The 23,611-nt window shown below is 35.0% G+C and overlaps 3 protein-coding genes across 4 annotated transcripts; all 3 read left to right on the top strand.

Moving 5' to 3' along the window:
• The first annotated feature begins 236 nt into the window (after window positions 1-236).
• LOC133307319 (uncharacterized) lies at window positions 237-11,054 on the top strand. Of its 2 annotated transcripts, none has more exons than XM_061507811.1 (14): window positions 237-815; window positions 3,397-3,483; window positions 3,725-3,828; window positions 4,021-4,071; window positions 5,182-5,353; window positions 5,467-5,787; window positions 6,586-6,789; window positions 6,888-7,394; window positions 7,546-7,755; window positions 8,155-8,343; window positions 9,370-9,545; window positions 9,835-9,987; window positions 10,091-10,175; window positions 10,248-11,054. In XM_061507811.1, the coding sequence occupies exons 1-14, from the start codon at window positions 327-329 to the stop codon at window positions 10,635-10,637; spliced, it is 3,138 nt and encodes a 1,045-aa protein (XP_061363795.1). In that variant the 5' UTR covers window positions 237-326; the 3' UTR covers window positions 10,638-11,054. The 2 variants fall into 2 exon arrangements, with proteins under 2 accessions (XP_061363795.1, XP_061363796.1); XM_061507812.1 differs by having other exon boundaries at window positions 9,373-9,545.
• Window positions 11,055-14,759: 3,705 nt separating this feature from the next.
• Window positions 14,760-17,943, top strand: LOC133307324 (uncharacterized). Its single transcript, XM_061507817.1, has 4 exons — window positions 14,760-14,906; window positions 15,862-17,005; window positions 17,358-17,524; window positions 17,627-17,943. The coding sequence occupies exons 1-4, from the start codon at window positions 14,773-14,775 to the stop codon at window positions 17,733-17,735; spliced, it is 1,554 nt and encodes a 517-aa protein (XP_061363801.1). The 5' UTR covers window positions 14,760-14,772; the 3' UTR covers window positions 17,736-17,943.
• A 753-nt stretch (window positions 17,944-18,696) lies between these two features.
• LOC133307326 (F-box protein At3g07870-like) lies at window positions 18,697-22,359 on the top strand. The gene is made up of 2 exons (XM_061507820.1): window positions 18,697-19,967; window positions 22,046-22,359. Exon 1 carries the CDS (start codon window positions 18,779-18,781, stop codon window positions 19,961-19,963), a length of 1,185 nt encoding a protein of 394 aa, XP_061363804.1. The 5' UTR covers window positions 18,697-18,778; the 3' UTR covers window positions 19,964-19,967; window positions 22,046-22,359.
• The last annotated feature ends 1,252 nt before the right edge of the window (window positions 22,360-23,611 follow it).

Genomic DNA, 23,611 nt, shown 5'->3' on the forward strand with positions numbered 1-23,611 from the left:
AAAGTTGTAACTATAACTTCTCCCAAAATTCGAATAGATAAAAAAAAAAAAAAAATCTCAAGATAGATGAGAGATACTGTGGGTTGTTGAGTAAGATGACATAAGAAGGTTGACAAACTAAGCAAAATCAAAACAAAAAGATATTCTCGAAAATGCAAAGTACCAATCAATATTAATGCCAATGCCACCTTCACTGCTTATTCGCTTCACTTCCACTCTCCTCTGCAAATCACGTCCCTAACTGAATTTTAATAAAATTATTTTCTGTCACTTTCCCGGGAAAATCTTCTTCTTTCTGTTTTTCTCAATTTTCTTTTTGTTCCCCAATGGTTTTGTCCCGCAACTCATCGTCCCAACCGGAGATCGACGACGCCGCCGCCGGCAGCGACATTGGATTCCACCCGATCCGTGGCCGGTTCCCCTTCAAGCGGAACCCTAGCCACAACCGTGACCGTCACAGAGCCTCCTCCGATCGCCAATTGCCGAGGTCCAACCGATCTCACCTCCACAATCGCTTCACTCGCAAGGGGTTGCTATGGCTCTTCCCCTTCTTCAAGGGAAAATCCGGATTCTACGCCATGATCATCGCCGTCGTCTTCCTCTTCGCCCTTGCCTCCATGGTGATGCAAAGCTCCATCACCTCCGTTTTCCGGCAACGGACCGAGCGCGGGAGATATCTCCCGGAAAAGCTCAAGTTCGGTAGCACGCTCAAGTTCGTGCCTGGAAAGTTTTCCCAGAGGTTCCTCTCCGGTGATGGTCTCGATCGGGTTCGGTCCCAACCGAGGATTGGTGTTCGTGCACCCAGGATAGCTCTCGTGAGTTCCCTTTCCCTTTTCTTATGCTTTGCGTAAAATGATTCTGTTCCTTTATTTCTTTCCTTCATGTTGTTTATTTAATAGTGTGTGAATGTTTTTATGCCAAGTGTTGACACTTACCTGCGATTTAGTGTAATTAACTAAGTTTAAGGACTTGAAGAAAGGATTTAGTTGTGTTTTACGATCATGTCAATTATTCAGTTTAAGTGTTCAGTTAATGGAAAATATATTTTATTTGAAGGATCCATTTGAATTGTGACAGGAGAGCCGTACATTTTATTTGGTTCTGGTTTGTGGGGTTTTTAGAGAATGATTGCGTTCATTTGTTTCTTTCAGCGTTTATTAATATTGCGTGTGCTTTTTACTGCTAGTTATTACAAAGCCACAAAAAAAAAATTAATTGCTTAAAGGACCATATTCCTTGTTCTGTTTAATTAGTTAATGGAAATGATATTATGGATACATTTGAATTATGACAGGAGAATCTTGCATTTCTTTCCAATTACCAAATTCTGGAATCTTTGTTGGTAATTGAGCCTAAAGAACTTGTTTATTTTTCCGTCAGTTTTCAAATAAGTTCTCCCTTTTGATTAAGGCTAAGTGGAACAGAAATCACGCTGACATGTTGCTGAAACTGAATGTCAATAATCTTGAGATATATATGGTCTTGATTTATTCCTGATCCGATTTGTACTTTAGATGTTTACTAGCTGGAAATAACCGAGTCAGCGTGTTACGATCCCATTTGCAAGGTATGAGACTTGAAGTCCCACAATAGTTGTATGGGCAACTAATGTGGGGTTTATAAGGCCTTGGGCACTCCCACCATTTGAGTTAGCTTTTGAGGTGGTGCATCCTAAGGTTTTTATCAAATGGTATCAGAGCCTTCCACTATGTGTCCCTATTGCAATCGAGCGGCACAGGTGGTGACGCCGACATTGTAGTGTTCGCCCAGGGCTAGCAAAAGACTAGCGCAAAGCTAGCCCGCGTGGGCGCCAGGGCTGCAGAGCGTGGTAGAATGTTACGATCCCATTTGCAAGGTATGAGACTTGAAGTCCCACATTAGTTATATGTGTAACTAATGTGGGGTTTATAAGAGGCCTTGCGCACTCCCATCCTTTGAGCTAGCTTTTGGGGTGGTGCATCTCAAAGTTCTTATTACAGCGCTAGAGTGAACTCACTGGAGTGAATGTGTTCTAAGGATGGTTATTTATGGATTGATACATTGAGTTAGTTTTAAATGTTATTTTTGCATATGTACAAGAAAAAGGTGAATAACCAATTCTTGGTGTAAATCAGTACCTTTGCCATTTTGTTTTCTGATTCCTATAATATGAATAAAGATTGTATATGAATGCTTGGTACAACAATGCCCATTAACACATGGCCTCATGTACAAATGAAACTATATTTTTGCCAATGGCTTTGCAGCCAAGTGGCACATAGTTTCCTTAGGAAGCACTTGATACCTGTTTTGATAGCCAATGAATATCAAAATGTCAATACTTGCACTTAGTATCTGCTATTTTCCATTGCACCACCAGGTCTTAGTGCCCCCTTTTACCAAAACAATAATAGTAATAGTAAAAGCCACTAGGGTTAGCCTAGTGGTGAGGGGTGTGCGTAGTTGTGTTAGGTGGTGTGTGTTCTAGTCCTTCCTCATGTATCCAAAAAAAATAGTAATAATAATAATAATAAAATAATGAGGAATTTCTTGGGGATATAGTTTAATATCTTTTTATTGATAGAAGGTTGAAGAGTTCAAGTTACTTAGTTCACTTAAGTACAGGACAAAAATTCTGCACCCTTTAGTTTCCTTATTGCTTAACATTGGAATTTATCATTTCAGAGGTGACGCATCTAATGTTTGGAGATTTTAATGTAAATCTAAAATGTCTAACAGAGAAGTGAGGGTATGCTTCACTGAATGGTGGTCCTTGTGATAAAACATGCCACAAACTTCTAATTCTGATTTATTAAAAATGGGTGATTATAAAAAGAATGGAGGATAAACAAGCTCGGTTCTTCTACTGACATTGTATGGGCACATCTACTTCTATGTTGTAATTCCATAGCAAAAATGCAAAATCGATCTGGTTTTCTTAATTTATACCAATCATGCATTTGTGTTGGCAAATCTTTATTCCTCTCTGTTGTTCAAACTTCAAACTAAAAAGAGATGAAACCTTACAACTTGTTCTTCAGACAAGGATCCCTGCCTAAGAACTTTGATAGTTACCTTCATGTGATGTGTAGGTTCATTGATTTTGAGTAATGAGCATAACAATGACAGCTCAAAGAAGAGATTCTTGGCTTTTGAAAACCACATGGAAAAGCTATCCTTCTAGTTTGTGGCCCTGACCTTGTAGCCCTTGGGCCAAAAGGGCTGGGCTAATCATTTGGCCTATTTATACATTTCTTTTTAAAAAAAAAAATGGAAAAAGGGATGATTACATTGTCAAATATTAAGTCTTCAGCACTTAATTGGGTTGTCAAAGATCACAATTTATTTTCATCATTCGGCGTAGTATACTGCATGAAAAGCATTAGGATATTTATCTGTGCTTGTTTTGTCTGCCAGATTTGTGGGCACATGAAGATAGATTCCCAGTCATTGATGTTGATTACTGTGATTCAGAATCTACAGAAGTTGGGTTATGTTTTTAAGGTAAGTCATTTGCATTTTCTATGTGATATTATCTTAACTTCTCCATAGATGAAGATGCTGCTCTATTCAAAACCTAGCCCTGAGATCTAAATCTTTTAAATAATTGTACATGAATTATTCTCAAAATGAGTTGCCTCTGAAATTGATGCTATTGCTATAGCTTGTTAATTTATATTTTTGGCATTGTAATCAAGTAAAGATTTTGAGAGGCCCAGACATTTTTTCCTTTGTCTATTAACAGATATTTGCAGTAGGGCAGGGGAAGGCCCGCTCAATATGGGAAAACATAGGCGGTGGTCTCTCTCAATTGAGTAGAGAGCAGCAAGGCCAGATTGATTGGTCAATGTATGTGTGTCTTTTACCAAATTTACTTTTCCTGTTTGATGCTGGGGTTCAAGTTGGGATTATCTGTGTCACTTTTAATGCTTTTAACATTTTTTCTTTTTGGTAAACATGTTTTTGGTATAATTTCTTCTTGTTACATGATAGTTGGTTAACTTTTTCAATTTTTCCCTTTTCCTTTTGGTCTCCCCACAGTTTTGAAGGTATCATTATTGACTCTCTAGAAGCAAAAGAAGCCATTTCAAGGTGGGTTTCATCCTTTTCAGTTCTAAAGTTGCAAAATGTCTGACCTCTGAACTTGCATATTGGGCTTAGGGTGGGTTTCCAATTTTGTTTTCGGAAGTTGAAAGTGTTGCCATTCTTTGGGTGTTTCCCATGAAATTTGACATCATGTTGCCTACCTTTCCAGTAAAACTTGAAAAATTGTCCCTGTGAACTGAAGATCGCTCTGATATATGGGGTTTAATAATTAAATTTATTCTGCAGATCATGTGAATATGTTTTATGATGATAGATTGAGCACTTTGTTTGGAATGAATGGTGAATAGAGGAAATATTTTGTTTGAAATGAAAGTCAGGGATGAAAGTTGGTCCACCTTGTTGGATACACATAAAATTTGATAGGAATGAAAATTACAAGATTTACAATTTCCCATTTTCATTCCTCCTACTTTCTTTCCTTCTTTACCTTATTTCCAAGAAATCTGTTGATGTTACTAATGTCCTAAATATATGCAAAGGGAGAAGCATTAGTTCTCTTTGCTTTCTTCAAGAGTCAGGTATTTTTTTTAAAAAAAATTATGTTGATTAGCTTGCAGATAGAGTAAGCTTTAACCACATCTTGATATAAAGACTCACTACGGGGTTTCCTTGACCTTTTTTGCTTTGCTAAACCTGATTGCTTGAAATTTTGCTGTCTCAAATTTGCATTCTTGTTTGTCCATTGGTGTTTTCATCCCCATGGTTACACTCGTGCCAACACTTTCTGAGCGATCAGCCTGAGAAAATGAATTTGTAAGGCAGGATGTTTTGATGGTGATTTAGGTATTAAGAAAGGACATGATATGCTTTATTTGACCTTGGAAAGGTATCGGTTTACTGATGCATATGCCTTCCTGTTTGCTAGTTTTAATATTGAAAACGGATATAGTTATTCCTAGAATTCGTTTGACCTATAGTCTATCATTATTATCTTTAAAGGTTGATTAATGTTTAGACAGAATCCAATAATCTGGTTTTGGACATTGAAGCAGTGAGCATTCTGCAGCGTCTTTCTGTCCCTTGTCTTTGGTCATAGGAGATGTTTCTTCTTTAAAGTTTTAGATGCTATGATTAGTGAGTTTTATATTTGTGCAGCCTTATGCAGGAGCCTTTTTGTTCAGTACCATTGATATGGATTATTCAAGAAGATAGCCTTTCAAGTCGTCTTCCAGTTTATGAACAAATGGGTTGGGAGCATCTTGTTTCTCATTGGAGAAGCGCTTTTAGCAGAGCCAGTGTTGTTATCTTTCCAGATTTCATTTATCCGGTAAACATGCTGTTTCGTATGTACAAAGACATAAACAATGACTGTACTAGAATCTATTCTCCATTAGACGTACCTTAAATGTTTTGCTCAGTTTTCATATCTTCCTGTATCAGATGTTATATAGTGAGCTTGACACTGGAAACTTCTTTGTGATTCCTGGATCACCGGTAGATGTGTGGGCTGCAGAAAGCTATAGTAAGACCCATGCAAAGGATTCACTAAGAGAACTTAGTGGATTTGGTAAAGATGATATGGTAGTTCTAGTTGTTGGGACCTCAATCTTCTATGATGACCTATCTTGGGACTATGCTGTTGCAATGCATTCCATAGGGCCTCTGCTGACAAAATATGCAAGGAGGAATGGTGAAGCTGAGTCATTTAAATTTGTTTTCTTATGTGGCAATTCTACCAATGGTTATGATGACGCTTTACAGGTAGTCTTGCTTTTTAAGGTGTACTTTGTATCATATGTTATATTGATGCCAATAAAATATAGGACATTAGACTTGTCATTATTTATTCAATTAATCATTAGTAGAAATTTTAACCATATCTCCAAGATATTAATTGCAAATAATTGAGTATTTAAATTATTTGCTAATCAGGAGAAACATATAAAAAAATTAGGAAACAAGTGGATAGGATTATGTCTTGGGAAATTATTTTGTTGTCAAATTCGATGTTAATTGTTAATTACTTCACAGTATTTGTACAGGTTGATCTCTTTTGATGTTATTGTTGGGGTTCACTTGTTTAATAAAAGAATTTACGAAACCAAAATTGAGCGTTGTGATGTAAAATTGCATTTTTGGGACTTCCTGTAACATTTCATGTGCTCAAGAGCTGCACTTTTTCATTGTAAAGTCACGAACCATTGCTGGGATTTAGCTATATAATTGTTCTAAAGCATACGCCATTTTATTTTCATCTTGCTTTTTATATTATGTGGTAAAAAGGGATATTGTTGGAGGAAGCTCCTCCAAAAGGTTGGGAATGTTCAGCATGATATCAGTAAGAAAATGGACACAATATCAAAGAAAAAGGTAGTAAAGAAATAAAAATGAAATTAATAAATTGAAAAATACTGAAGAAACAGAAATCTTAAAGATGGGCGCTCATAATTATAATAGTGGCGGTGCTTGGTTTTATGTTTAACTTGTCTATAGCAACAGTATCTCAGCTTGGATATATTGTCTTTGAGTTGTTTACTGATCCCTTAGCTTTTGGTGTAGGAAGTTGCTTCACGTTTGGGACTTCCTCATGGTTCTATAAGGCATTATGGCTTGAATGGTGATGTGAATAGTGTGTTACTAATGGCTGATATCATCCTATATGGTTCTGCTCAAGAAGTGCAGGGTTTTCCTCCATTATTAATCAGAGCAATGACTTTTGAAATTCCAGTCGTTGTACCTGATTTTCCTGTCTTAAGAAAATATGTAAGTTTGTTTAAGTTCTTCCTTTTCATCATTCATTGATTTTTGTAACCATAGCTACTTTTTTCTTTCATTTTCACTGAGCTTTTCTCATCTTACAGATTGAGGATGGAGTCCATGGGATATTTTTTTCTAAACACAATCCTGAAGCTTTGATGAATGCTTTTTCACTTTTGCTTTCAAATGGAAGACTTTCTAAATTTGCTCAGGCAATTGGATCATCTGGGAAACAGCTTGCTAAAAACATACTAGCTTTGGATTGCATAACTGGCTATGCAAGACTTCTGGAGAATGTACTCAGTTTTCCCTCAGATGCTTTACTGCCTGGTCCTGTTTCTCAGATTCAGCATGGGGCATGGGAATGGAATTTGTTCCAGGATAAAACAGAACCTGGCATTGAGTTACCAAAGATGGATGATGATTTTTCCGTTGGAAAAGTTTCCATTGTCCATGCTGTTGAGCTGGAGTTGGCAAATCTTAATTATTCAACAAGCATCTTTGAGAATGGAACACAGGTTCCAATGCAGGATAAACTAACCAAAATGGATTGGGACATTTTGAGGGAAATTGAAATATCTGAAGAGAATGAAATGTTTGAAATAGAAGAGGTATGATGTAATTATGCAATGGCAACAATTAGTTTTAACTTTTATCTTCCAACCTGCATTTTCCACCGTCTCTGTATTTATTCCATCATTTTGGAACTCATGATCAGTTTAAGAGATAGCTGGTTAACAAAATATTTTCTTTCTGTTGTAGGTTGAAGAGAGGATGGAGAAAGATGGTGGTGTGTGGGATGAGATATATCGTAATGCTAGAAAATCTGAGAAACTGAAGTTTGAAGCCAATGAGAGGGATGAAGGGGAGCTTGAGAGAACAGGAGAACCAGTGTGCATATATGAGATATACAATGGTGCTGGAGTGTGGCCATTCCTACACCATGGTTCTTTGTACCGTGGGTTAAGCCTTGTGAGTATCTTTGTCCATAGTTAAGACAATTTATCCCTTGTTCCCTTTAAGCCTTTTGTTTTCTTTCCTCCTTTTCAATTTATTTCTTGCAAGTTTACATGAGATTTTGATATATTTATCACTCTAGTCTCTAGAGTGCCGTTTTAAAATATTTCACCTTTTTTAATTTTATGGCTCTATTTTCACTAAAAAAGATAGAGAAAAGCATGAACATGCTATTAAATTGACCGTGTAACTTATACATAGTTTCTTTTAGATAATATTTGCTCTATTTCACTTGGGATGACCACTTGTTTGAATTTAGCGAAAAAGGTTTCATTTTGTTAGTCTTGCATGAAAATCTACTGGAAATATTTTGACCCTTGTTTTCTAATTATAATGAAATAATATTTCTGGCAGTCTAGAAGAGCACAGAGACAAAGCTCTGATGATGTGGATGCTGTTGGACGATTGCCTCTTCTGGATGACACACATTATGTGGACATTCTCTGTGAAATGGGAGGAATGTTTGCAATGGCAAATAGGGTGGATAACGTTCACGGGAGGCCTTGGATTGGGTTTCAATCATGGCGTGCTGCTGGTAGGAAGGTATTCCTTATGTTAGTTTAACTTTTGCGATATTTTTACAATTTCACTATATGGAGTATAATAGACCTGTGTTTTTATTAAGCCATGCTAAGTAGTTTTCAGAATCTAAAAAGTATCTTTAGTTAAGATACCCTTAGGGGGCGTTTGGCTAGCCTCTTTTTACAGGTTTCCTATGCAAATGCAACAAGACTTTTTGAAATGTCTTGTTTGGTTGAAAGAAATTTACTTAGAAAGCCAGCTATTCAATTTGCATGGCTTTTTAATTTTTGTCATAGAAAGCCATCCATCCTTACTGTTTAGAATGCGTTTTCTGAGGTGGGTATTTGTTAAAAGCTGGGAAAAGCACTGTTCATCAAAAATTTTCACACCCTTTATACCCTCTGAAAAGGCAAGAGAGTGAAGATAGGATTTTTGCTTGTGTGGTCAGCAGCTTAGGGGTGTTTTTTGTCATTTCAGATTATTTTCCCATCTATATCTTACCTCCAATCAAACATACATTTTCTAAAAGTTACTTAATTTTTCCAGTAAAATTTTTTCCCACCAAACAACTTTTTTTTACATTTTCCTATCTATCTCACTTTATCTCACTTTCTTACCATTTCCCTATCAATTCTATTTCCCTAGTATTCAAAAAATTTATCCTCAACTAAACGCCCCCTTAAATTCTGTAAAATAACAAGAGACGAGAAGAACATTAAAATAAATTTATATATTGAATTGATTTAGGAAAGTACAATATATAAAGAAACACTAATGGGCTTAGCCCATACCTAACCTAAATTCTAATGAAATAAGGAAATAGATATTTACAAATAATAAAGATATTATTTTTAACAAATTCTATCAAAAATAAAACTTAATTAAGAAAATTAGTATACCTTTTATTTGAGTTATGCATCAATTGATGCAGAATGAAGTTTTATTTTGAGAAAATTGGGTCTTCTCATTTCATTTTTTTCCCCTCACTGCATATATATGTGGAGTTCGTTTTGAAATTATTGCTTGATACACATCAATTTGCCAAAGCAGGTAGCATTGTCTGCGGAAGCTGAAAAGGTTTTGGAAGAAACAATGCAAGATAATGTTAGAGGTGATGTAATTTATTTTTGGGGACGCTTGGACATGGATGGGAGTGTCATAGGAAGCAACAATGCACTTACTTTTTGGTCCATGTGTGACATCTTAAATGGAGGCAACTGCAGGTATATAATATGGAATATAAAACTTTACGTACTTTGCTCATTGTTGTCTTTCAGCTGCTTAAGAATTTCAATCATCCCACCACCTTCCCTGATATATTCTATCTTGAAGTTGCATCTAGTGTTATTTGCACTTCCTACACAATTTGGTATGATGGCTCGTGAAATATGAAACTTGCTCTATAATAAATTTATAATGCTTGGAGGTTCAAAGGGGAGTTTCTGGAAGTTTGACTTTGGGTATTGTTATGTGTTTCAAACTCATCTGATATTATGCTTCCAATTGCATCAGAACTGTTTTTCAAGATGGCTTCCGCCAGATGTATGCATTGGCCCCCCATGCAGAAGCACTTCCCCCCATGCCTGAAGATGGTGGTTATTGGTCAGCGCTGCACAGTTGGGTGATGCCAACCCCTTCTTTCCTGGAGTTCATCATGTTCTCACGGTAACTAATTAATCAAATTAGCTATCGTAACAGTAGGTTAATTAAAGGCACTTTCTTGATGTGAATGAAAATAGGAACCTGAAATGTTATCAATTGAGTGCAGGATGTTCGTTGATTCCATTGATGCACTGCACAGAGACTCCTCCAGTCAATTTAGCGTGTGCTTGTTAGGCTCTTCAGAGATTGAGGTAACTTGTTTGCATTTTCTTTCAAGGTTTCATTTATTATTTGTATTTCTTACTTTTGCTCGTACTATGCAGAAAAAGCACTGTTATTGTCGAGTATTGGAGCTTCTCGTCAATGTATGGGCTTATCATAGTGCACGAAAGATGGTATATATAAATCCTAACACTGGTTTTATGGAAGAGCAGCACCCAATTGAACAACGGAAGGGTTTTATGTGGGCAAAATACTTCAATATTTCATTGTTGAAAAGTATGGACGAAGATCTAGCGGAGGCTGCAGATGATGGTGACCATCCAAGGGAAATGTGGTTGTGGCCAATGACAGGGGAGGTACACTGGCAAGGGATTTATGAAAGGGAGAGGGAAGAAAGGTATAGGCTAAAAATGGATAAAAAAAGAAAAACAAAAGAGAAATTATATGAAAGAATGAAATATGGTTACAAGCAGAAATCGCTTGGACGATAGGAAAGCTAGGATTTGAATTTTACATGGGCAAACATTTCTGAACCCAATTTTGCTTCACTCGGGAAAATTGTCTTGCGAATTGGAGAAACTTTGATTCTAACAACATTGGCAGAGACGTAGAGACAGTATTCTGTTTCTTTCTTCATTGACTGAATACGTATATTCAACCCTCAGTCTCAAACGGGAGAGACAGAGACACAGAGCGAAAGGAGTTTCACATCTTATGCTGTTCACTAGTTTCACGGCCTTTTTTCATGGTCAATTATAGCAGCATAGAAGATACAGGTAGTTCCTCTTCTAGATGTACTCATAGTCTATAGAAATTCATTCATCAATCACATTCGATTTAGCTTAATTATGTATTCTTTCATTTCTGTATATTTGTTAAACAATTAGTGGCAATTTTGAGTAGAATAATGGCTGTTTCTGTACTGTTATTATTTTATCTAATCAGTCTCTGCTATGCTTCGCTTTCACTAGAAAGTGAAGAGAAATGGGAATTTTGCGTAATGTGATTTTTATTGGTTTATGACAGCTCAATTTCATATTCATTTTATTTTTTGGAAAATTAATGAAAATGACCATTCAGAAATAATATTTAATTTATATGAAAATTATTAAAAATTACCCTTGAAATATTATTCATAGAGAATGATAATTTACTTTTAACTTACATTTAAAATTATCGAAAGTGAATTTTGGAATAGCAGTAAGGTTGTCCATTTTTGGAAGGGATTTGTCTTATTTATAGTTAAAATTACCCTTAATAAAATCTTAATAATTACGTTCCTGTTTGTTAGTAGATTATTCTTGCTAGATTTCGTTGTATTTCTTGTTAGCTTTGGGGCTTAGCCATTCCTTGTGAAAAAAGAAAAAAGAAAAGTGATTATAATTCACCTAATAGTTATTATTAGTATATTAAAAATGACTAATATTCATTGACAATAGATATTATCATTTAAAATTGATGATTATAGTTACTAATAGTTACAAATTATTATTGATCAATCAGAGATGTAATAACGGTGTATCCAAAAAAGAAACCCCCCCAAAAAACACCACAACCACAACTTAAAATGAGTGATAATAACCATTTACATCTTTCAGCAACAAATTTATAAAGAAGATTATTACAAAAAAAAAAAAAAAAAATTTATAAAGAAGACCGTTTACATCATATTTGCCAAGTGACCGTTATTGAAACCTCTCATATCTTAATTAATATAATCATGATCATGTTATGTGGATGAATTATAATTATATGGATTTGGTTATAATCACATCACTATTTTTTCACAGAATCTAAATCCCTAATCATATAAAGGTGAATTACCAATCATAATTTTATAACTACCTATTTTAATATTCATATAAAGGTGAATAACCGATCATAATTTTATAACTATCTATCTTAATATTCTCTGTCTTCCCTTCTTACTATTGATTCATGTTTATATAATTATAATTCTCTCACATGACATAATCATGTTTATTAACATATGAGAGAATTCACTCTCATAAAAAATAATGATAGTCATTAAAAACAAGTATAATTTAGAATATTAAATAAACTTAGATATTCTTTTTCTCTAACAAAAATTAGAATGGTCCTTGTTAATAATTTAAACATTTTTTCCTGTAAAATAAGTATTACTCCTCAATGCATCTTGATATTAATTTTTCCTTATTTCCTTTTTTTAAGAAAAAAGCTCTGAGCAGTTAACAAATCCTCAAATATTCAAGGGCAACAGTGAAGGTTTTTTATGAGGAAATTATTTGAGTGAGTAAATCAGGAGGCAATTCTATGTAGACATGCCACTGGCATCCTAATCAATGATATTAGAGTAACTTATCTTTTTTATTATTTTTCTCACTAAAACAAATCTCTATAATATTTTTTTGATATATATATTCCCCCATTCATAAAATGCTCAATTAGTCCAATTTGAACATGGTGGGACAAATATCTCTTAATTATTGAATATATCATTTAGCTTTTTTTTTATACAATGGTAGGAATTTAACATATAATTTAGTACTCACTACCCAAAATTCTTTACCACTAGAACAATCCTAATGGATTATATTATATTATCCAACTTTGGATCATGTGAGGTTTGAATAACTTTCAAAACTTGATTGATTACCAAAAAAAAAAAAACTTTCAAAACTTGACACTATCTGCATGAAATTCTTTTCATTGAACAGTCAGTTAAAACACTAATGAAAATGATTAACCTGCCCATATCACTACCAAACCATATTTTAACATATAGTAGTATCATAATTAAGTGAAAAAATGATATTTATATTTTTTACTCTTAGCTGTGTTATTTTTTTTTTAAATCTCACCTTTCACTTAATTCTGGTATTATTTGAGGTTAAATAGGTTTTAATCGCATTATTTGAAAATTTTATGACAATTAGTATTTTTTTTTTTGTTTAGGCTTCCTATTCTTCAGTATTTAAAAAAAGGTCATCATAGCAATTACCTTATTTAGTATTTAAATTTTGTCATTCCCTTAAAAATATGATTTACTTACGACTGTGTTCATAATTTTGGTAACCTTTCAATAGTTTGCTTGATAGAAGGAGATTTTCTGTAAAATAATCTTTGCTCTGTTAAGGTAAAATAATCTTTGCTGTCCATATGAAAATTCTACATTTAAATACAGCCATTCAAAACAATTTGTTTCATTTACAAGTAAAAATTTCATATTTTTCCAAATTACGGGAAAAAAAAACAACTTTTCAATAAAAACACCAAGACAAAAATAACACCTTTTAATAATACATATTATAATTTTTTAAATAATCAATAATTAAATATCTATACCAGATATTTATCATTTAAAATAAAGAAATCAAAACACAATGTATTTGCTGATAAAAGAGAATGAAATCACCCAAATCCTTTGGCACAGTTGGTCCGGAAGCTGTGTTTTCTTAACCAGTGGTATCGAGTTCGAGTCCTGAGTATGGAAGAAAAGATTGGGTAGAGCAGCTCCCGCAAGGGTCCTACGGTGCTCGGTTTGAGATTAGTCTCACCCCAAAGGGGATGAGGATACCCTTCAGTTACTGAAAAAAAAAAGAAGAATGAAATCAAATTAAGGCTTTAATATTTTACTTGTTCATTTTGTTTCTTCTATGACCCCAAAGTGATATCATTTTGACGTAGGGGAAAGATATTTTTTTATAATTTTAATTTATTATGAGATTTTATTAAAATAAATTTATCTCTAATAAAAATATTAAAACCTTAAATTAAATATAATAATTTTTTTTTTTAAGGAGCAAAGCCAAACTTAAAAATAATAAATAATAATAGTCTCCCGCGCCGCACCACTTGGACCAATCGCTATCGTTATGGTACGATACGGTTCACCTCTTCATTCTTGAAACGCGATTCCCAGTTTTAAGGGTTTTTGACACTTCACACTGAGCCTGAGCCACACCCTCTCTTCTTCTTCTTCTTCTTCTTCTTCTTCTTACCGGCAAGTCTATCTTCTCTTTCTCTCAATTTTCTTTCCTTTTCTCCATTTCCTCATTTTCCATCTATTTCTTTCTTCTTCTTCACCTCTTTTTTTTTTTTTTTTAATTTATATTTTCCTTAATTTCTGTTAAGTTGCCATCAATTTCTGAGTGAATATAGCTATTGCTATCTGTTATGATCATAGTTAGTAGTTTTTAATTGCCTTTATAATTAGTCATTAACCTCAATTACCTTGTGTGCTGATGCATTCCAAGTATCAATAAGATTGACCTGTGTGTGTGTAGTGTAAGATAGATATGCACACTGTCTCCTTAATACTCTCTATTTTTCACTCACTCTTTTTTCTTTTATCAAATTTGATGCTGCTGCTGTAAAGTCTAGGATATTATATATTGTTCTCAGCTTTCATATGTTATAAAGTAACTCTTTTGTAATGTTCTGTTGTTTGCCAACAATTAAGGAAGCTTTTTATGATATTGAGCTTTTTTTTTTTTTGACGAACTTGTGTACAGGTGCAATTGAATTTTGCTATTGATTATATTTCTAAGCTAATTAGCTAGTGATGTTAATCTTATGTGTTGTGTAACCTTTCTGGTTGGACTGTACTACGTGCAGGTTTGTATTGTAAAAGTTGTGCTGAACATGATGCATTCTGTAAAGGTTGGGTGGGGGCAAACATTTGCCCTTGCCAAGCATAATGAATCTGAAGGGAAAAAGTCTCGGATTCGACGCTCGAAGGAGGAAAGAAAGGCAATGGTGGAATCCTTTATAAAGAAGTAATTGTATAGTAGTTTCTTTTGATCCAATGTTATACTATCCTGAGATGGGTTTAAAATATTATTAAATTTCAAGATGTCCTCTGAACGTTGTTCCTGTTTCTTCTTTTTTATTCTTTTTTATTAAATTTAATTGTTTAATCCACTCTATCATTTCATATTTTCTTCTTTTCCAAGTCAAGAATACATTATACATTATACCTCCTTTGCTTTCTTTTCTTTCTTAATACTTGGTAGTCCAATTTTATTGTGGTCAGCGTGTATTGCTCATTTCATTGAAACTAAGGGCAATAGGTTATATACATTTTATTATGTTTGACTTTTTGGCAAATGTTTTGTTGTTGGTAGTTTTCATTTTTGAACCTGCCAGTGAACATATTTTGTTTAAAGAAATTATTTGAAGGAATGGAAAATTTCACTTGTACAATATTGGAACTCTGACTTACCTATCTCTCAAGTCTCAATAGTGAAAATGTGATACAACAAGCAATAACGATGCTTATTATATTGATGTTTGATGTTTTTTTTATTAATGCCTTATATGACTACTTTGCTGCATCCTAGTGTCCGCTTGATGTGGGAGTGAAAAATGATATATTTGTTTTCTTTACGATTCAACTAATAAAACTGATGCATGAATATCTTTACCCCTATTTTTACCTTTATAGCAAATTAACCCTTAATAAATGCCTTTTTATGCCTATTATTTGCTAAACGTTTATTCACAGATGAGACTTTTAGTATTTGTGTATGCTTGCTGTTATTTGATATTATTTAACTTCTAATATTCTCTCCCACTATGCTATTATATTATATGCTTTGAAGGTTGAACTTTCTAGTATGCTCCTGTTTTTCTTTTCAGTTGTTGTAATTTAAGTCAAACTTTAGAAGTCTGTTTTGTCAATGATTTATTGAATGTATCACTCGTAATTACCATCTAGTTACTTGTCTCCAGGTATCAAGAGTCAAACAATGGAAACTTCCCATCACTTAATCTTACGCATAAAGAAGTTGGTGGCTCTTTCTACACAGTAAGGGAGATTGTGCGAGATATTATTCAAGAAAATAGAGTGTTGGGTCCTGCTAAGTTCACTTTAGAGGAGTTAAACTCTTATCAATTTTTTGAACAAAATCCATTGGGTTCAATTGCGAGAGATCCTCAATCTTTTTTGACTGGGTCTTCAAATGAAAATCATCCTGCGCCTAACAAACTTCAGGATACAAGTGGCGAAACGCTTTCTGTTTCTGATGGGTATAATACTGAAGTTGAGCTTGAGGTGGTGGACAAAGGGCATGTCATAAATGTTAGCCATGCAAATGTAACCAACAAGGAATCCACTGAAGAAGTTACTGTTGCTTCTGATGGGTATTGTACTGGAGCTGAGCATCCAAAGATTGATAAAGGGCATATCATAAATGGTAGCCAGGTAGATGTGACAAACAACAAATCTGTTGAAGCTACTATTGTTTCTGATGGGTATTATACTGGAGCTAAGCATAAGACTGTTGACAAAGGGCATGTCATGAATGGTAGCCAGGTAGATATGGTAAACAAGGAATCCATTGAAGCTACTCTTCCTGAGATACAGGTAAGTGAGCCTATGGCACCTGAACAGAATGTTGAACAAGAGTTGGTAGCAGCCACCACACCAATGGCTAAAGTAACTGCTGTGACAGAAGACTTGATAGTAGAGGCATTTCCATTAAGGCCTGTTGTTAGGACTACTGACGGAATAGAAGAAGGTCTTGTTGGAGAGTTGAGGGACCCAAGTAATTCACCAGAAAAGGATATACCCAAGTTGGAATTGGTACAAGCAGAGGAGAGGTCTGATATAGAGCCCAGAAAGAGTTCTAATTTATTGGATGAGAAATTTGAAGATGCCCTTGGAAATCAAATATTAAAGAACATCTCTAACACTGGGCATAATGAGGAGAAAAATGTAAGAGATACGTTGGCAGAAAGCACAAATCATTCTACCCACAAAGAACACTTGGGTCATGAATTTGAAGATAGCAATGACCCTCAAGTTAGAGTATCTCATCAAAATACTATAACTCTTGAAACCACTAACAAAAGCAAGATAATAGATGGAGCCAAGGTAATTTTTTATCTATATTTTTATTTTTTTAAATTGTCACAGTACTTTAGTATTCAGTGATTTGGATTTTTTTGTCTCTGTTTCTTGGGGGACTAGTTTATATGTTCTTTGTTAAATTATTGTGTTTTACTGGCAGAAAATTGCGTATTACTTGGAATGTGCCAATTATTATTATTTTTTACTTTATCCTCAGCAACTGCATCAATGGGTTAGCATATTCTCTAGAAAGATAAAGACTCATGTCATGGATCCTATAAATAATGATCAATTTATAAGAAACAATTGTTAATAACTACTTTTTCTTGTTATGAGAGGAGAAATTTCCTTGTTACATTTAAATGCTTATTTACAGACAAACGTACAAGATGGCTCTCAAGCCAAGAACCTCAGCGACACTTATACTGAGGGATCAAAACCTTCAGAGGAAGGCCTGCATAAAGCTAATGAACATAGAGTTGACGGTCAACTTGGTGGCAATTCCCAGAGAAGAAGCAAGACAACTTTAGATAGGATCAATCTGTAAGTATATATAATGATTGGATCTCAAATAATGTGCAGATTTCAATGCCATTCAATTTGGTTCTTTTGCATCAACTAATTTGTCCTTGGTTTTCACTGCAGAGAATCATGGGATGGGACACCTAAGAATTCTGCAAAACGAGAACCCAACCCTCTTTTAGCCATTTTTAAAGCTTTTGTGGATGCGTTTGTGAAATTTTGGTCGGAATGAAGATTTTAGTATTTGTTTATTTTTCTTTTCCTTTGTGTTATTTTTGGTGATTGTGGAGTTGATGTTTAGTACCTGTCAAAGAACGTTGTCGGCGTAGTCTTGATTAATTAATATGCGCATCTTTCTTTCTTTAATAGCAATTGTCTTGTCTTCATAGTTTATCTGGCTGTGTGGAGAGTACATGGGAGGCAGCTCTTGTTTTCTTAAGTGTGGAAGTTTATAACTCGAATAATGGAATGTTTGTTGTTTAATTGCATTTTTATATTTTAGTCAACATTTAATTGTTTTGGGGATGTAGTCTTCTTTAACTTTCATACCGATCACAATTGAAAATTTTGACAGACCTCTCCTAGCAGAATCCCCTGCAGTTGAATTGCTTGTGCAATCAGTGTAACAGAGGGAGAGAATGTGGGTCTCAATTTTATTAAAATTTAGATATGAATGATTACTACTATAACATGTACTATGGAAGGAATTTCTCCTTCCCTTGTGACATTTGTTGAGATGAAACTATCTATATTCACGAAATTTCTCCATCCCTTCTGACATTTGTTGAGACTTGAGACTATCTATATTCAATGGGGAACCTGAACCCGGTTAGAAATTAGGTTCAACCTTTGTTAACCTTGACATGTTTGGAATTCAACCCCGACACTCAAGCAAAAGAAAGTGAAATATTATTTTTATTTATATATTTATTATATATTCTTATATAAATTTAATGGGGTTTGCATCTACTATGTCACGTGACATAAATTTTTTTTCTACACACAATATTTTGTAGGACCCACACTTTTTGAAGCAAAAAAAAAAAATAAGACACACAAAACGAATCTCTATAACATTACACGATCACTTATCTTTTCTTGTTGTCACGTAACTCTTATAAAATCCAAATTTAATTAGACATATGAGTGATTAATTAACCCGAATAAACTAGCCCCAATTTTCAAGAAAGAAGGAAAAGGGTAAGGTAATAACCATTACATTATCGTTCAGTTCATTTCAATTCAATTCAATTTCCTAATCGAAATCCAAAATCCATGTCGGAGTACTTCCCCCAAGAAATCTTGTTAGAAATCCTTCACAGGCTCCCACCAAAGTCCCTTGTGAAATGCACCATTGTGTGCAAATCATGGCACTCGCTCATCACTCACCCTTCCTTCATTTACCTCCATCTTCGCCACTCCCCCTCCTTCCTCCTTCTCCAGCTCTGCAATGAGCGCCCCTACCCCAACATCCTCAACTACACCCTCCGCCGCGACGACTTCTTCCTCACCGATTCCTCCTCCGTCCTCCGCCTCCCCTCCAACTTAGAACGCGAGTTCTCCGTCGTGGGCATCTGCAACGGTCTCGTTTGCATCACCAGCGGCGAGGAATGCTACACTCTCATCATTTGCAACCCATGTGTTCGACGATATGTCAGACTCCCCAAACCCCGCGATTACCCTTGCTTGTGCATTGCCTGTGTTGGGTTCGGCTTCGATTCTCGAACCCTTGACTATAAAGTTGTTAGGATTGTTTGCTTGCTGGATGACAAAAGGTACGGCCTTTCTCCTCCTGTGGTTGAGGTTTACTCTCTTGCAACTGGGTTTTGGAGGACTTTGGATCCTGCTGTTATTCCTGGTTTTTGTTTGTGTTGCGTTGGTGGGGATGATCCCCATGGTTTTGTTGATGGGGTTGTTCATTGGGGTGCCAAACGTATGGTGGGTGATGCTTGGTACTATTTTGTGTTGTCCTTTCATTTTGAGGATGAGGTCTTCGTTGAGGTGGTGCTGCCGGAGAGCTTGGCTCGTGTCTCCTTCGATTATGTTACGGTTACTGTTGTTGGAGGTGGTTGTCGGAAGCCTCTTACTGTGTACCATGTCAGTGGTGGTTTGCCATGCTCTTGTGAAATTTGGGTGATGAAAGAGTATGGAGTTGTGGAGTCTTGGAATAAGGTGTTTGCTTTTAATCTGGTGGGGTTTTGTCTGGAAGCACCGGAGTTGGGGACAACGTTGACCGGCATAACGGGTCCACCCGCAGCTTTATGCGTTAGGAATAATGGAGAGGTGTTGCTGCTCATGGATGAGGCGGGATGGGGATGCCTATATTCCCTGGATGTTGAGAGAAGAAGATTAACAAATCTTCATATTGGAGGAGCCGGGTACACATGGTATCTATACTCTAGTTATTATGCTGAGAGCTTAGTTTTACTGGACAAAACAAGTGGTTTGGTGTCTTATTAAACAGGTAATGGCATCCGATACTTATGTAACATCTCTTGAGGTTGTTTAAGTGTGTAAATGAATGATGTGTAACAAAGTTTTTATCTCTGTTTGTTGCTTATAATGTCGTCTATGAATTCCAAGTCTGCTAATAGAATAGGTATATTATACTTGCCTCAAATTTCTAAAAGAAATTTTTCTTTCAAATTATTAGAGCTTGTGTGGCTCGAAAACCTCATCCTGTATTTTGGGATGCTACCTTAATTCATTATACTGTTTTATTTTTGTTACTTAATATATGATATTGCCTGATGTATTAGCTAATTTGTTCTTTAATATGTAATATAAGCATAAGCATCCAAACAATTATCTATTTATCAATCTACCCTTGAAAATATCCTTTGTGGGAATGTTACATTAGTGTGTTTCTCTGTGGCGTAATTGGAGCTTGGGTAATGCCATGATTTCTCCTTGTATTAATATGTAACATAAGCATAAGCATTCTTATGAATAATAGATCTTGAGTTATTCCAAACAATTATCTATTTATCAATCTACCCTTGAAAATATCCTTTGTGGGAATGTTACATTAGTGTGTTTCTCTGTCGCTTAATTGGAGCTTGGGTAATGCCATGATTTCTCCTTGTATTTTTGGGATGTCATCTTAAGTTAGTTCATCATGATGTGCTCCCTGTTTATGATATTAGTTTTTGCTTCCTTAAGGTGATAGTGATTAGACAATTTCTATCAAAAAGTTTTTGGTCCCGAGTAAAGTTGGCTGTAGAAACAGTATTATCCAAGTCATGATTGTTTACTGTCTAATGAAAAAAAAAATGTGGAAGGTCAAGGAAGCTGGCGGTAGATAAGTTAAATCTGATGACAATCAAAGCATTATTTTAGGATAATCTCTCCGACGACTACTAAAAGATGAAAGGTCAAATACTTATAATTTGAATTTGAATTTTCCCAACCATGGAATGTGGAACACGTATTTTTGTTAGTATATATCTTTATGTCAGGAGAGGGTTCTTGAGGTGTAAGTATGGGGTGTTTAGACTTTAGATTACCCAGAGATTGGTCCTTCCTTGTGTAAGCTAACAGCCAAACAGGTTAGAAGGGTGTGATGGAGAGTTTTACAGGAGCAGAAGAGGTCTTATAACCTTGTAAGTTAGATTTAAGCGTAATGGCTTCCCGGTCTTCTAATGGTGTTTGTTAGGTAGTCGGAGGTTGGAGTATTGAGGTGTTGAAGAAGTTCTAGTGGCAGATGTTTTATCATGAAGGGTATATGTGTGGATAAGGTTGCTCATGATCTGGCCTATCCAGATGACAAGGTTTGTATCGAAGCTTATTGGACCAGATTCGGGCTATGAAAACTAGATTTGATGAGTTTTTGGGTCGGGTTCAAGCTTCTAGTTAGCTCAATATTTTGAAACTTGTAATTCTTTAAATAACTAATGATAAATTATAAGACTTGATTTGAATTAATACATATTGATAATATTAAAACATCAATTAATTTCGGTTTTCTACTTTTAAAATTTTATAACTTCAATTTTTATATAATGTCCAAGTTTGTACTTTTTATCTAAATATTGAGTTGGTCCCGGTCTTAATCGAGACATGATTGGATCAGGTTAGGATCTTAAAAATTAGTCTGATTAAATTATCAAGTTTGATTCAGGTCATTCATAAACAAGAGTGGTATCCATTCATAAACAACACTAGGCAAAATTATCTACAAATCATTAAAATTTGTTCAATTTTTGTTTTGTTTGTCACCATATTATTAGTATAGAAGTGGTGTTTCAAAGAACTCATCAAGTTGCTTGGTTAATGGTACCTTTTGCCGTTGGATACTTTATTTTTGTTTCTAACTTTTTAACTAGTATATTGGTGAATGACTTTTGACTTTCTTATTGTAGGCTTAAATGTTCAATTCATTATAATCATGTATGTTGTTTGCATTATGTGTGAATTTTAGTTACTAAGATTCCTTTCTTAAGTCTCTTTTGAATTTTATTCTATTGCCTAATAAAAGACTTGCTTCAAGAATCTAGAGATTCTAGACGATATTGCTGGATAATTTTTTCCTTGTTATTGCAGCAATTGAGGAAACTTGTAGGACTCGTTTGGTGGACAATAGACATGATAGGATATGAATGGTTAGGAAAAGAGGGATGAATAAAAGTAGGATAGGATATGAGCCTGATAAGCTCATATCCTATCATGTATTTGATGTACACTGGATAAACAGTCTGATAGGATAATATTATTTTATCTGGTGTTTGAGGTGAACCATATAATGTCATGATATGATATGGATAAACAGAAATACCTCCTTAATAGAATTTCATATGATATTTTAAATTGATTCTTAAATTGCTTTTCTTTTTTTTACTTATTTACACACTATTTCTTATTTTAAATTATTAAAAAAATTAAAAGTCATATTATTAAATAATATATATATTAAAATACATAAATAACTTTAAAAAATATATATATATATATATATATATATATATATATATATTAAAAATTATATCCTCACCAAATAAATTTTTATATACTAAGTTTTAATTTGATTGTCAATATTGGTGACTTGTGGTTAGTGACAATGGTGGGTGGTGGCGACGCAATTGGTGCAGTGGGTGATCTATTGAATTTGTGGTGGTATTAGTTATGGGGGAATGTGGCAATTGGTTGTGGTGATGGCGCCAGTAATAATCAGTGACAGTTGTGGTGATGGCGCCAGTAATAATCGGTGACAGTTGTGGTGATTGATTGATAGCAGTGATGGTTGGTGGTTGGTGGTTGAGGGTGCAGGTGGCCAGTGGCAACGACAACGATGGTGGTAGTTGTTGGTGCGATGGTGGCAGGTGAGGGTGCTTGGTGAAAGTTGTGGTGGCGGCGCCGACACTAACAGATGGCAATTTTGGTGGCTAATTGATGGCGGTGGATGGTGGTAATGGTGGCGATGACAGTTGGTGCTTGGTGCTTAGGGGTGGTGGCTAGTTGGTGATGGCGATGGTGATGAGTGGGGCAATTGTAGGGGTTGATCGGTGGTGGTGGTGGTGGTTGGTTGTAGCTGGTGACAATAGTGGTGGCTAGTAGCTCATGGTGATAGCTGGTGGCAGTAATGGGTAGTAGATGTGGCTTTTGGCCAGCAGCGGCAACGGTGGAGGCTATTTAGTGGCAAGAGCTGACCTTCACGTGCCCAATAATGTTCATAGGGAAAAGCTTAGAGCTATATTTGGAACGAGAGAAATGTGACATATGCTATCCTATCATGTCCATTTCTAACCCCCGAATCCCTCTTTAAGATAGCTTATCATATTTCGACATGATAAAACTAGTCAACAGGATAAGATTATTATATTCTGTTGGTTCGCTAAATAATAGATAAGGCCATGATATGATAATATATCATATCCTATCCTCCTTATCCTGTTCGCCAAACGGACCCGTAATGTCCACGTCTACCAGATGGGTCAGTTAGCGTTGGCCTCAAAGTTCCTTCGCGTACGGATATTGGACTCAATTTTGTCTCTAAAATTGACTGAAATTGGGCAAATTCACTCATATATTTTTATATGTACACATATGTATTTCAATATGTATTTTTTTAGTTAACATATATATTAATGTTTTTACATTATACTTGTTTAA

This window comes from Gastrolobium bilobum, unplaced genomic scaffold (assembly GCF_033153095.1).
Source record: "Gastrolobium bilobum isolate Gb01-03AN ecotype WA unplaced genomic scaffold, APGP_CSIRO_Gbil_v1 utg23374, whole genome shotgun sequence".
NCBI lineage: Eukaryota > Viridiplantae > Streptophyta > Magnoliopsida > Fabales > Fabaceae > Gastrolobium > Gastrolobium bilobum.

Excerpts from the sequence above, each read along its gene's own strand:
- LOC133307319 (XM_061507811.1), top strand. The coding sequence starts at position 327 with ATGGTTTTGTCCCGCAACTCATCGTCCCAACCGGAGATCGACGACGCC. Across the intron at positions 5,788-6,585 it reads GTTATGATGACGCTTTACAG|GAAGTTGCTTCACGTTTGGG; the intron begins GTAGTCTTGCTT and ends CTTTTGGTGTAG. Across the intron at positions 9,546-9,834 it reads TTAAATGGAGGCAACTGCAG|AACTGTTTTTCAAGATGGCT; the intron begins GTATATAATATG and ends CAATTGCATCAG.
- LOC133307324 (XM_061507817.1), top strand. The coding sequence starts at position 14,773 with ATGATGCATTCTGTAAAGGTTGGGTGGGGGCAAACATTTGCCCTTGCC. Across the intron at positions 17,006-17,357 it reads AGATAATAGATGGAGCCAAG|ACAAACGTACAAGATGGCTC; the intron begins GTAATTTTTTAT and ends GCTTATTTACAG. Across the intron at positions 17,525-17,626 it reads ACTTTAGATAGGATCAATCT|AGAATCATGGGATGGGACAC; the intron begins GTAAGTATATAT and ends TTTTCACTGCAG.
- LOC133307326 (XM_061507820.1), top strand. The coding sequence starts at position 18,779 with ATGTCGGAGTACTTCCCCCAAGAAATCTTGTTAGAAATCCTTCACAGG.